This window comes from Harpia harpyja, chromosome 9, assembly GCF_026419915.1.
Source record: "Harpia harpyja isolate bHarHar1 chromosome 9, bHarHar1 primary haplotype, whole genome shotgun sequence".
In the NCBI taxonomy this organism is placed as follows: Eukaryota; Metazoa; Chordata; class Aves; order Accipitriformes; family Accipitridae; genus Harpia; species Harpia harpyja.
In genome coordinates, this window is record NC_068948.1 from 43,745,544 (window position 1) to 43,759,011 (window position 13,468).

The 13,468-nt window shown below is 40.6% G+C and overlaps 1 protein-coding gene across 4 annotated transcripts in view; it reads left to right on the forward strand.

The window, feature by feature from the left end:
* TAOK3 (TAO kinase 3) overlaps positions 1–13,468 on the forward strand; it is a 95,603-nt gene that overhangs the window by 64,526 nt on the left and 17,609 nt on the right. For 3 of the 4 annotated variants that reach the window (XM_052798237.1, XM_052798240.1, XM_052798241.1), the window contains 2 exons: positions 819–986; positions 3,913–4,119. In XM_052798237.1, the coding sequence (XP_052654197.1) occupies positions 819–986; positions 3,913–4,119 (375 nt within the window). The remainder of the gene's footprint in view (positions 1–818; positions 987–3,912; positions 4,120–13,468) is intronic. The other variant, XM_052798238.1, reaches the window with a different exon arrangement.

The following is a 13,468-nucleotide window of genomic DNA, read 5'->3' on the forward strand; positions in this document are numbered from 1 at the left end:
TTTACTTTAGCTACAAATGTTTCGAGTATAAAAAAAAAAAAAACCAAAACCTTGCAGTCGTCTTATTGGTTTTATGTATGAATCAAAACAGATAGATGCAGGATAAGCTTAGGCAGGTAGTCTTGCATAATCAGGATTGATTCTTCTTTGTCCTTTATTCATTTTGTTCATTGTAAAGTCCTATGCCTTTGTAAGGTTTGAAGTGGCACTGTCTTGTACCTGGTATGCTTCAAGTGAATGAGCTCAGGAAGGGACAAATCAGCCGTGTTGCTTGGAGAGTTCAGAACACCTGACCCTGGTCCAAACTGTTTCACTTCAGACAGAAAAGTGAATAAGGGAGTCAGGGCCAGAGAGACCTTGCAAAGGGTCAGCCAAGCCTCACACCTCTCCATCCACTACCCAGCTTCTCCTGCTGCTGATGTGCCTGTGCGCATGCATACACATGCACATCAGTTTCAAGCAGCAAAGTGATTTTTGCCTCACTTCTCTGTACTCTACATTTGATTGAGTTCTGTGCTTAAGCAGATCTTTTGACTTCTGAACAAAACGTTTTGCACCTTATGCTTCAAAACTCATAGTGCGTAGCATGATCAGTTTGGTTATTTGATGTCGTGGTGAGCCCATTCAGTGTATTTCAGTGCTCAGTGTGTTTGGAGTCTTTCATAATGGGTATTACTAATTACTGAATATGAACAGACCAATTACTGAACATGAACTGTCTTTTCAGGTGTCTCAAAAAAAGTCACTTTGTCCTTGTTTTTACATCAAACATATTAGTGTCACGTCTGAAACCATCTGTTTTATTTCCTTTAATTTAGCATGATTTTGTTCGCCGAGACCGACCACCAAGGGTACTAATAGACCTCATACAAAGGACAAAAGATGCAGTACGTGAACTGGATAACCTTCAGTACCGGAAAATGAAGAAAATCCTTTTCCAAGAGACTCGGAATGGCCCACTGACCGAGTCTCAAGAAGAGGAGGAGGTACTTTTATTTTGTTATCCCATTTGCACTGTTATAATTTTAGGGCAAGTGAGGTGTTCCTGCCATTATGGGGGCAGAACAAGCACAGCCTAGGTGAGGATGCAATCCATGTTATTGGAGTATCATCTGGATCAGCAGAAAGACAGGATAGGATAATGAGCGATAGTAGGCCTTACTCAGTGTTAGATGTGCATTTATTGGCAGCTTTAAAACTTTGGATTTATTTCAAATGGTGGCCTTTCCTCTGAAAGCTTTAGGGAAGAAACTTGTTTGGAGGGAGATTCTCTGTGAGAAGAAAGCATCTCACAGCCTGTGCGAAGGAGGGTTTATTGACAGTCAAAGCTTTTCTTTCTCATAAGTACAGTCAAGACCACTTGATGTTAATATTTTTTTCAATTGCCATAACTTTACTGTAAAGTAATTGGCCTACCATAAGCTGAAAAGCAAATCACCAAATTAGTAAGACTTATTTTTTAAAATTCTTTAATGTTGAATAAGAAAAAAGTTAAAGACATACAATTCAGCTTCAGTTTAAATCTTGTAATAAACAACCCACTTAATCAGTGTATGATAATTGACACTAACTGTGGCTTAGAGAAGGAAACCAGTCATTTTTCAATTGATGAGCTTAGGTGGAAGTTAATATCATTTGGTGCAGACACATTGGGTAAATAAATCCATGACTGGTTCTCAATGAAAAAAATTGACAGACAAATTGATGTTTGTATTCCTTCTTCCTGCAGTATAGCTAGATAATAAGCAGTGAGATGCCCAAGCTCAGCATATATTCAGGGACTTGGTTTTGAGGTTTGTGTATGTCAAATGTTCCCTTAAAGCTAAACCAGAGCTCTGGTTTAAGAAATGGGCGAGCCTGGGTGTCAGGTAGGAGAGCGTACAGAAGGAGGGGACTGGCAATTAGCACTGTCCTTCACCTTGAAGGAGATGCACAAAAGGAGCAAGAACAGCAACCACTGTGATTAAAGCTATGAAGTGCTAACCTCTAGCTAGCCAACTTCTAAACTTCAAGCTTAGTTGGGGGGTGGGGTGATTGTCAGACTTTTGCACTGAAACCTTCAAGCTTTTTCTACCCATGTGTGAAAAGCTGTTAGAAGGGTGACAGGGTAGGAAAGCGCAAGGGAATGGGTTCCCCCCTTGGCTGTTCAGCAGATCGGAGCTGAACAGCTAAGTGGGATACATGTGGTAGTAGTTGACTCCAGGATGTATCTTCTTCTGTTCCTCCTGTCCCCACTCCTCAAAAGAGGGGGGGAAAAAAAGATATTGCATTTCCAGGAATTAACACTCTAATGAAGCTCACACTCTGCATGTGCACAGCATGCTCTGCACTGTGTTTTACCACTGAGCTTGTGTACCATGAAAGGAGGTTGTATTGCTCGTGTGTATCACTAACTTGGCAGTGAAAAGAAAACCTAGCATGTGCTTCAGTTACTACTTAACTGGTTAACAGAAGCTGCTCAACTGTTAATGCCACAAGACAGTTCCTTTTTCCACCTTAGACTTTCTAAGGTGGAAAAGGAGCATTACAAATCTTTAACACTCAAAATATTACTAATGCTTTCATCCGGAGCTCTTGCAAGGAAGTTAAGGTCATTTGGAAAGTATTCAAGTCAGGAAGTCAATGTTAAGGTTGCATATGCAATCTCATCTCTGTCCTTTGTGTGTATACATTAATTAATTACATAGCCATATCCTCATCTCAGATGCTTCATTATGTTATTTCTTCTGCAACTTTATATAAGCATCCTGGAAGTATTTTCATTCTCATGTGCATACGTTCTCTCTAAAAGAGTATTATTTTGGATTTTAAGTGCTCTCACACAGGCTCTGAATGATCTGCTGATTGCTTAAAAAATAATCACACAATCAAATACAAATCTGTCGAGTCTGTCAACTTTATCTTTCTGTCAGTTTCCAACAAAATGAGTACCCTGTTAATTGATTTGTAATGTAATTCTCCCCAAGATCACTTTGGAGGCCAGGACAAACTGGGTGCAGTAGCAAGCCATTCATTTTGGTGAATCAAGGCTATTTTGGACCAGGAGCTGAAGGATGTTCAGAGTTCTCAGTCCTCACTGTGAACTCCTTGCAAGCCTCTTCAGTGCCACTAATTAATTACAAAGAACTCCATAAATTCTCAAGTCAGTCCAGATTAAGCACATACTTTGGGATTACTGTGCTCATTATGAGTATGCAACAAGAAAAAAGGCTGCTAACTTCTAATATTAGTCTGTAGAATCAAAAATATGTCCTATACGAGGAATATTTATTTATGTATGGCTACATTACAGCAGTTTTAATCACTGTAGTAATGCAGGCTCTTCTGAATCAGCTGCTTTAAAGGTTAATGAAGAATTTATCTTGGCCAAAACCACAAGATTAAAGGGGTTTTTAGCTTGACAAAATGTAATTCCTGACTGCTTGGGACATGGAGGTTAAAAACTCTACACCTGTTAAGCACCATGTGATATTTATCAAATAATAAACAAATGGGTTCATTGTCTTACATCTTTTCTGATTCACAAAATGTGTTGTAGCATATCCTGACTTGGAACACTGTTTTAATACAAACTTAGATCACTCCTTTTAATGATGAGACTTCTCTGCCAGCCATCCAGTATTCCTGGATGTCTCCTATTCAAGCCAAGAGCCATGCCCAGACTTACTGATATGTAGAAAAAACTGACTTGAAGCATGATGTAGTAAGATTGCAGGGGAAAAAGCAAAAGCTAGCTCCCCATATGGAGTATTTCATAACCCAAGCAACCTTGAGAAACGTAGTTGCTAAAATAATGAGCAAAGAACCTTTAACTTTGCAGAGCTGCCTTTAAAACAAACTTTGGGCACTGCAGGCACATGCTGGGCAGGTGATCTCCTGCAGTACTTGTAACTGATGCCCCTTGTTTTATAGGACAGTGAGCATGGATCAAACCTGAGTAGGAAGATGGACAGTCTGGGCAGCAACCATTCCATCCCAAGTATGTCTGTGAGCACAGGCAGTCAGAGCAGCAGTGTGAGCAGCATGCAGGAGGTCCTGGATGAGAGCAGCCCTGAACTGGTCATGATGCATAGTGACGAGAGCACAATTAATTCCACTTCCTCCGTTGTTCATAAGAAGGTATGTTCTCTGGTGCTCTCCATAGTTTCCTGCAGTCCCTGCTATTGCTCATGTTGGCTCACCTGCGTAGGGCCCAACCATCAGTGTGCTGTGGTCTTGTGCTGAGCCATCTGCTGAGAGCAGGAGCTGGTGCCGGGCTTGCCAGAATCAAGTTGTGTGTTTTTTCTTTAAAAGCTAAACTGCATTTAAATAACCTCTGAAAATAAAAAGAGGCCGCTAATGGAAGGTAGCGCTGTCAGTGTCTAGGCAGGGTTCGCACAGATTTAGTGCATGCCTCCTTACCCAGCCCTGCATGTGCACTTCTTCATCTCTGCTTGTAACATCAGTCCTTGTTTCCTTTTGAATGATTGTACTGTATTATGTAGTATGATGACAAGTGGTCATAGCAGCTAAGCTAACCATTTACCAGTCACAGTGTATGATTAAAATCTGCTTGCACTTGGATTTCCCTCATGAGAAGTGGAAGTGTGCAGAACTTTGGACCCTTCCCACGAGGTATGTTTTGAGTCAAGTTCCACTCAATGCTTTTCTGCTCTTCTGCTGCATGTTGTGATCTGTTGCCTTTTGTTTTCTTAATGCTAGATATCAAGCTAAAGTTGTCTAGCTGTAAGTCAGCATCTAATCTAAGATTGTTTGACTAAAATGGTTTTGGCTTGGCCTTAGCAGTGTCATTTGCTAGTGGGCAGTAAAATGTAGGTTGTTTGTGTGAGTGCATTTGCAAACAGCTTCAAAGTGTATGTATGCTTTTTGCCAGAGGAGCTAAAACATTACAGCAGAATGAGAAGTATGAATTTCTCATTTGTAAGGTTACAGTAAAGCCTGTAACTAAATATTTGTAAGCAGTTTTTCCTCCTGAAATACTGTGTGTGTGTAATTGGATATTGAAGTGCTTATAAAAGGGAGCTCTCAAGAAATTTTGTCTTCAGCTAAAGATTGCCTTACATATTTAAAGATCCTGGCAGATAAGTTGCATAGGTTTCAGGGGTTTACATCCTTCTGAAATACATTTGCAATAGCACCTTTGATAAGATTTTATTTTCACCTTTCTGAACAAACAGTTTTAGATACAAAATGCTAGCCCGAGGAACCATCCTGAATGAAGAACGGTGCAACTGATTCTATGTTGTGGGTGGTTATAGTTGGAGCTCTTTCTCATTTCGTGTAGGCTTCAGAAATGTGTATTAACTTTAATTTCACATTGTTAAGTAGTCCTATTTACATATGCATTAAAATAGAAGTTTGAGGGACAGATTTGCACAGTAGTCATATGGTACAATATTCCTGACTGATCAGTGTCATTACAGTTGATGAAAACAAAACGTGAGCCACTCCCACCAGACATAAATTGCGTTTGTGAAAGAAGTGGAGTTCCTGCTTGTTTTAAGAATATTTTGGTTTACAGTGGTTGTATGACACCCGAAGTACAAATACAGGAAGATTTCTGATGCTATGAATTCAGTCCTCTTAAACTTCTGTATAGCTGGTTTTTTTCGTGAGATTAAGACATTCAGTTGGCTAGAATGCATAAACATGATACCACATGAAAGTTTTTGTTACCTGGTTTGAAAAAACAGGGTCTCTTGCATACTTGTAACTGAAGTATTGTAAAAGAAATCTCCTGTAGATCACTTAACACAGGTGTTTTAGGGTAATTTTGGAAGCACAAAACCCAGGTCTGCACTGATGGTCTTTACAAAATACTTAACAACTGGCTGTGATTACTGATTCTTGCAGTGGAGTAGGTACCTTCTCAATTGGCAAATGTTACCTTCCACTGTATGTATGCATAAGGCAAATTTAGACTATGTGTAGCAAGATGTATTCTGGTCTGCAAATATATTGTTTTAATTTAGTACATGATTTTTTTTATTCTCTGTTACTTTGGGGAATGCAATTTTAAATGGCAAACTGCTTTATGTGTATATTATGTATATATTAATACATGTGAAAAGACTAAAATTGGAACAGTAGACTTCAGGGGGTTTATATACACATACATCCCACCCTATTTTCAAGGTAAAGTTCCTTATTCTGAAAAGACTTCAATTGTCTTTGTGCTTGCTTTAACTGTGTTTCTGTAAACTGTGATGAAGCTCATCCACACAACTTGGTTTTGTTCTAGCAGGTGAGAAGTAGGGAGTGCTGAGTTTGGTAGCACTCTGGAGCCTAATCACAAACAAAATGGAAAGAACCTGGGGTTCAAGTTTAATCTAAGCTTTTGTTTTGCATTTAATCAGCCTTTAAAGGCTAAAAAGAAAGTACTGATGAATATAATTAGCCAGCTGTCTCCATTATGTGGGCATAGGGTCACATACGAGATTGTTTTGACATGGGTCAAATCAAAGTGTTGTGTAAAATTATGGTATTCTGCAAATGTGTTAATTAACAACCTCCAGATGTACCACACTGTGTAAAGTGACCAAGATGGCAAAATTGCCTAGACTGTTGATATTTTCTAAGGCTCAAAGCTCTAAGTGTCAGAGGCCTTTTGATTTCTTTGGACCACAGCCCCAGAATGTCACGTGCAATTGTAAAATGTAGGATGAAAGAGTCTGTGGTCATGTGTGAAATGTAGTTCCCAGCCTTCAGTGCTTCAGGCTGCTGGTTGGTGTGAAGAGCCAGTTTGGAGTGGCATTTACTTGGTGTAAATCAGGAGCAGACCTCAGGCTCTTGCAATATCACCTGTGCAGCGCTAGGCTGGGAGAAGCTTTAAGCATCCTTATCAAGCACTCCTAGCATCTATACTGTGACCAGCTAGTCTGAGACAGAGACAAAGCATAAGAAAGAGGCTGATACAGTAAAAGCATTTGTAAACAACTTTTTGTTTGTTTGTTTTAAACAGCTGCTAGTTGGCTGTAACATCCAAAAATGTTTTGTGGTCATAGGGTAAGTGAAATGACCTGCTTCTGATCTGGTTAATTTGCACTGCCTATACTAGATCATGATAGCCAAAATGCTTGGGTTTTGCCTGATGGAGAGTAGCAGTTGTGATAAATCCTCCATGAAAAGCAGGCACAGACTCACCCCTTCCACAATACAAAAGCTTTGGGGCAGCAGTAGAGCTCCGTGTTTCTGAACTTGTGCTTAGAACAAAGGTGACTCCCACCTATCAGCAGAGTAGAACTTGTAGATTGGAAGAGAAATCACTGGACAGGAAGAAAAATAATAAAAAGCCATAATTGAATGTGTAGCTTTTTATATAACTTAGTTTATAGCTGTGTCCTAAACTCCTGAGAGGAAAAAAAAAATTGCAATAATGTCTGCTACTCAGGCAGGAAGCCTGCATCCTCCCTTCCTGGGATCTCAGTCCATCTTTAGGATCAAAGACTGCTTCCTCAGGAGGATGCCTTAATTGCCACCAAATTCTTTACAGGGAATTCAGATGTTCAGCTTGGATGAGCTGTCCTACTAGAACTTTTCCTTGCCCCTTTGCGGGTTTCAGATTGGTGACCTCCTCCACAAAAGTCACAATATGGTCAGTGTAAGAGTTCTGGCTTTCTAACGTCTCTTTTGAAGACAGTTAACATTACTGTGCTTCTCCATCCAAGGATCATCTTGCCTATGGATACACATTCTCGTGCCCATCTCCTGTTGGGAGCTAATTCAGTTGTTCAGCTGCACAGGTTGAGAACTGAAGAGTAAATCGCAGCTCTGATGCAAATCCAATTGTATCTGAAAGCGCAAAAAAAAGACGACAAAAGGGGCAGGGAGTTAAGTTCCAAATACACCGTGCTTCAGAGACACGTAACCTGGATCTTAAAAGCAGATAGGTATCAGTTAATTCATCTTAAAATGAGGATGAAGATTTTGTCTCCCTAAGCATACAGGCATCAGTTGATGCATCGTAGGTAGTTTGTCATCTGCTTTGTTCAACTGCTGGTATGTCAGTGTGTGTACAGGTGGCTTCCCAGAAATATTATCTTGTTGTCTAAAATGAATATGCCAAGTGGTAGGATTTAGAATGATCCCACAGGGTATTATTTTATTTCCATAAAACTTTATAATAGTAAAAAAGGTTGTTATCTTTTAATCTAAACAAAAAGCCAGGACAGTACTGTTTTGTTCAACTGCAATACAGAGTTGTTGCTGTTACTTACTTCAACCTTAAAAATCATCAGTACTTACAAAGATGAAACTTGGGCAATAAAAATGTCAGGGAAATCCTCCGATTAAAATCTAGTTTATAACAAAAGGATGAAAAGAGGATGTTCATAGTTGATCATCACAATTCTTGCCCAGTGTCTGTAATAAAAACATACTTCTGTAATAACTGTTGCAACTTGAGTGACTTTCCATATCCATTAAATTAACCTTTACGTGTCACCTGTTGCTGCCGTGATTAATATGCAGGGTTCATGTTGAATTCTGTGGATGGAGAGTGCTCTGGCATGGCAGTTCTGCATGAGTTACAGCTGAGGCAAAGCTGAGGGTGTTTTCCCTACTTGTCAAGATTTATGATTCATACTTGGAAAAGATGTTTTTATGAGATTTGAAGGATATTTAGGTAATGACTTACTGAGTTTTGGCTTGTATGTGCCAGCAGTGATGACCCCTCATGTACCCTCTGGAGTCATGTCAAGCAGGTTGGTGACATGAAGCCTTTTCTTGAAAGACTCTTGATAGTTAAGCCTCTCTGTAGATTATCGAGGCATTTAGTGCAATGTATTAAAATGAACGATGGCACACTGCTTCCTTGCTCTTTAAATTCTTAGAAGGAAGGGATTTGCTGCAATTCCATTAAAGTCCTTACTATGGCTCAGAAATTGCCTTTCCTATTTGTCTAGGAGACTGGCAGTCCTTTCCAGTTAGTGAATCCTCTTGTGTAAACAGTGTTTGTGAAGGTTTTTATTTGGTGTGCATAACAAAAAATGCTATGTGCAAGTGAATGCTCCTTCTGAGGTGAAAGTTTAGATGTTTCAGCTTCAGGCGAGTCCAGTGTGATCAGAGTTTGCAGTTGGGCTGTATGTTAGTTTCTAAATCAGCTGCTGAAGACAATGGGACTCCTTTCTCTGTATTTTGTTAATTCTTGTGTTTGATTCTTTGTCAGTGCAAGGGTTGCTTCAACCATATAACAACCTTATATACTGAAAAAATGTAAACATCAAATGCAATTTATAGATCTGTCTGCCTGGTTTTGCTGTGATTAAAATCTGAGGTGAAATTCTCATTGATTTTTTTTCTGTAGGAAAACTCCTATCTACCTACTGAGTTGTTTTCTGTTTGCTTCTATACCTTGCTTGTTCCAGTTGTCTTCTGAGCAGGTATTTTATTCACCTAGGAAGTTTTGTTGCAGCAATGTGTGCGTGGGTTTTTTCCCTAGCGTTTCTTGGAACAAGCTACGTCTTCCTCTAAGAAAACAAAACAAAAAATTATCTGATCAGTGTAATTATTAAGTGTTATGAGGAAGGAGTCTAGTCGGAATATCTTGAACATAAAATGAAGATACTGTTAGCAACATGCTGTTAATGTTGCTCTTAAAAATGCGTGGCAACAGTGTTAAGCAGATATTCCTGAAATGTTGCGCTGGTGTTGGAGGCAGTGGCTGGTAAAGCCCTTTTTCAGTGAGGAGGATGAAAAGACAGCATGTGGTAGAACTGGCATGGGACTCTAGAGAGCAAAATTCAAGTTCTTACTCTGTAGGGTGACCTTGGGCAAAACTCACTGGTTTGAGCAGAAACCCATGTGCTTTGTAGGATGCTCAGACAATACACCAGTGGTAGCCCTTTAGATATCCAGCTGGAACCCCACTTGAATCAATTTGTATCTGAACAAATATTCTGACTGCTTCTCTGTATTTCTATTTATCCAGAGATTAATTTCCACAAGAACAATTTTTTTGTTTGTTTGGGGGTTTTTTTTTAGGTTACTTATTAATCCATAATATATGTAGGAGTCCTGCCTTTTGGGTTTTTCATTGTTTTTGAGAGACTTGCTCTTTACCATCTGCTAAGTAACTGGAAGCTCTACCAGCTCTCTGATCAGATAATACTGTAGAAATGTTTGAGAATTTTTGTCCTGACAAATATGGTCAGCAATTTCAAAGCCAACACCCAGCCAAATACCCCCATTTGTTGTGATCAACCTGAAAACTGTTTATGTAGCAGATAATATAGTCAGAAGAACAGATTATTTCTGTAGTAGGAGGTTGAAGATTCTAGATTATTGACCCTAAATAGAAGGATTTTAATGGTTTAAGGTGAGTTGTTACCTGAGCATGCCTGAAGTTGTATTCATAAAGCAAATATTGCAATAAACACAGAAAACAGTTGGAAAGTGAAATACACATGAAGATACGTTACTTTAAAAACAAACCAATGTTTGAACTGCAGATTTAGGGCCGAGAGATACCCTGACCCAAATTGGGTGAGTTTCTGGGGTGCTTTTGATCAGATTTTACTTACTGAGTAACTTGAGCTGAGATGACAGTTTTGTATCTTTGTTTCCCACAAACCTGGAGCTAAAAGTTTGAAACAAAATCTCCTGATTTGTTCCAACATCTGAAAGGAGATATGATTGCAGTGTCTCTTAGCAAGCTTATTGGAGAAGAAAATAAAATTAGAAGAGCAGATATCGATTTTCTGGGTTTGTAGGTAGATGTCTGTTGTAGGAGCCATCAGTCACATTGTCTGAGGAAGGCTGGTGGAGATACGGCTTCTCTTAGGTTTATCCTGCAGGTCTCTGTGGTAGTGTAACTTGCTAGATTTGGTAACTCTTCACGTCAAGTGATTTTATTTCTGGTAGTGTGACAGTTTTTCTGAAAAATGTTTTGCCTGTTAAGGTTGCATGGGCTTATTTGAGAGTTAATAGTGGTTGCCTGCCTGATGCAGAAGCCTCAGATTCCAGATTAAGGAATGCCAAGGACAACCACTAAGGTTTTTGTCCACTTTAAAATTGGTCCTTTTGCTCAGTTGCAAAGGAATTTTCCCATTCCTTGCCCAGCTCAATTTGAAATGGAGAATGCAGTTAATTCACATTCCAGAAGGGCAGTTAGATTCTGCTGTGAGCTTCTTATGTGCACTGAAGTTACTAGAAGTCCCATAAAACAAGACCGGGATGACATTCTGCCCTCTTAAGAATCCATCTCTTAGATAACAAAGTAACCTACAGATTAATTTCTCCTATGTAAGAAGTAATTACAATTTCAACTTGTCATTTTAGGTGGTGTTTTGGAGCATTCTGAAAAATCTGAATGCCCATTTTTAAAGTCTTTTTTTCAGTGATTTGCTGCTGCTCTGGTTTTAGCATTTCACATTCACCCTGGCATACCAATGTAATGGAGAGAGGGATGAAGGTCCAGGGATTGGGATATTGCTAGCAGACCTTAGGAACCTTGTACGTTCACATGTGCTGCTGCAGGCTTTGTGTGTGACCAAGGGTAATATTTGTCCTGTCTCCACCTTAATTTCATAGCTACAATAGAGGAATAGTAGCTTCTGTGTACTATCGTTTCTCTTCAGTCTTCCATGGTTCAGATGAGTAAGTCTCGTATAGATCTTTACCACAGGACTTTTTTATTCAGCTTTATTTTTTTATGAGGTGCTCCAGTTTCAGCCTGTAACAAAGGAGTTCCCTTTTGCAGTTGCTGACTCCCTTCCCCTTGCTGCAGCTTGCTTCGTACCAGTGCATTTACATGAGGCTGTGTTTGCACTAGCCCCAAAGATTCGGGTTTTTCTCTGCAGAGCTGCTTGTTGGAGAGCGAGAGGCCAACTTCAGCATTGCTTCTAGCACTACCCCTTGCCTGGCTAGGGGGCTGTTGTGCCGGAAAGCTCCAAAACACATCATTTTAGTCTGGTATTTCTACTAAGGTTAGTAGCCAGCCCATCTGCTTTGGGTTATCGGGGTATCCCCGATTGTATTTCAGCGTCCTCCTTATATCTACTTGATGGGCAAGAGTGCTGCAAAGCTGTATAAAGCTTGGGATTGGTGTTCTTCCAGTGAAGCCATGAGTCCAATTAAACTGAGCGATACTGTTAAACTTTAAATGTTTAATGAGGATTTTTTTGGTATGACTATTGTAAAGCCTAAGATGTACCTTTCTCAGGAAAGCGTGTAAGTCTGAGAGCCCTGCCTGTTGTATGAACATGCACAAGTTGAAAATCTAAGATCAGCCCAATTGCCAGTAATCACCCTTCTGTAACACTGCCTTCCCCTCTTAAGACAGTGCAACAAAAGGTCCAGTATAAGGATGGCCAATATAAAATGAAACTGCAATTTTCTGTTATACTCTGTAGCCCTACCACTTCTATGGAGGATTGTCCTTTTTAACCGTTTTAGCTTGGTCTGTCTCCCTTGGGTGGGTGCGGAGGAGCTGGTACAGACTTGGCTCTGTGATGGTCTTGGATGTTGTTGTCTCTCCATGCAAAGGCAAGTGAAAGGTGAGCACGGAGCATAAACACTCAAAATGAAGAATATGAGAAAAGGTATTGGGTTTAAGGCACTTTAAATCAACATGTTGTCCAGCTCTTTATATCAGCATTTCTGTACCTGTTTGGCTTTTGCTTGAAATCATTTACAGAATCATATTGAAAATGGCTGAATGTGCATGGATCCAGACTAAAAGCAGCTAGAAATTGAGGACAGCAGAGAGGGAAACAAGTGTCTGCAGAGTGGGAAAGGAGCGTTGGTACGACAGCAATGTCATAACGGAGATGCTACTCCATATCGGCTGGTTTCTCACCATGGGTCTTTCTGACCTTACTGGTGTCTGCTCTGGCATGGCAGGGTGGCAAAGCTGCCTATGCTCGCCTGCAAACGCCGGGTGCCCGGAGGCAGCGAGTCACTCTGGTGGAGCCGGCTGTTCTCTGCAAGGGTTGGAGTCTTTTGTTTGCCTTTTGGTATAGGCCTTTGCTCACATTTGCAGCCTTTATTTTGCACCCCTGACAGCTGATATAATTCAGGAAGAATCTCAGTTTTCCTTAGAGTTTTTTAGGAGGGGGAGCTTGAGTCATGAAACTATGGTAGATGGCAGTGTGGCAGATGTGCCAACGCTGGCTACCATCACTGCTGCCCCCGTGGAGCCCACGCCGCTGGCCAGGCTGGGGTGGGAGGCAGCGGGACGCACCTGGTGTCCAAAGGCTGCTCCGTCCTGAAGGCGTAGCCTGTGGGTGCACTGAGTTTTGGCAGTCACCATTTCAGTTAGCAAGATTGTGGTGGTGGTTTTCACCGGCCTTTCTGATTAGGGTCTCTCCTCTATACGTGTGACGAGAGCATTGTTCTGTTGGAAAATTTGCACGCGCCGTTTTGCAGATGCACGGTCGCTCCTCACGAAGCCTGGCCAGCGAGCAAGAGGGAGGTTGTACCGGGAACCATTTGTGCTAAAACCTGTGAGCTGTTGCTTTAAAAGGGGGAA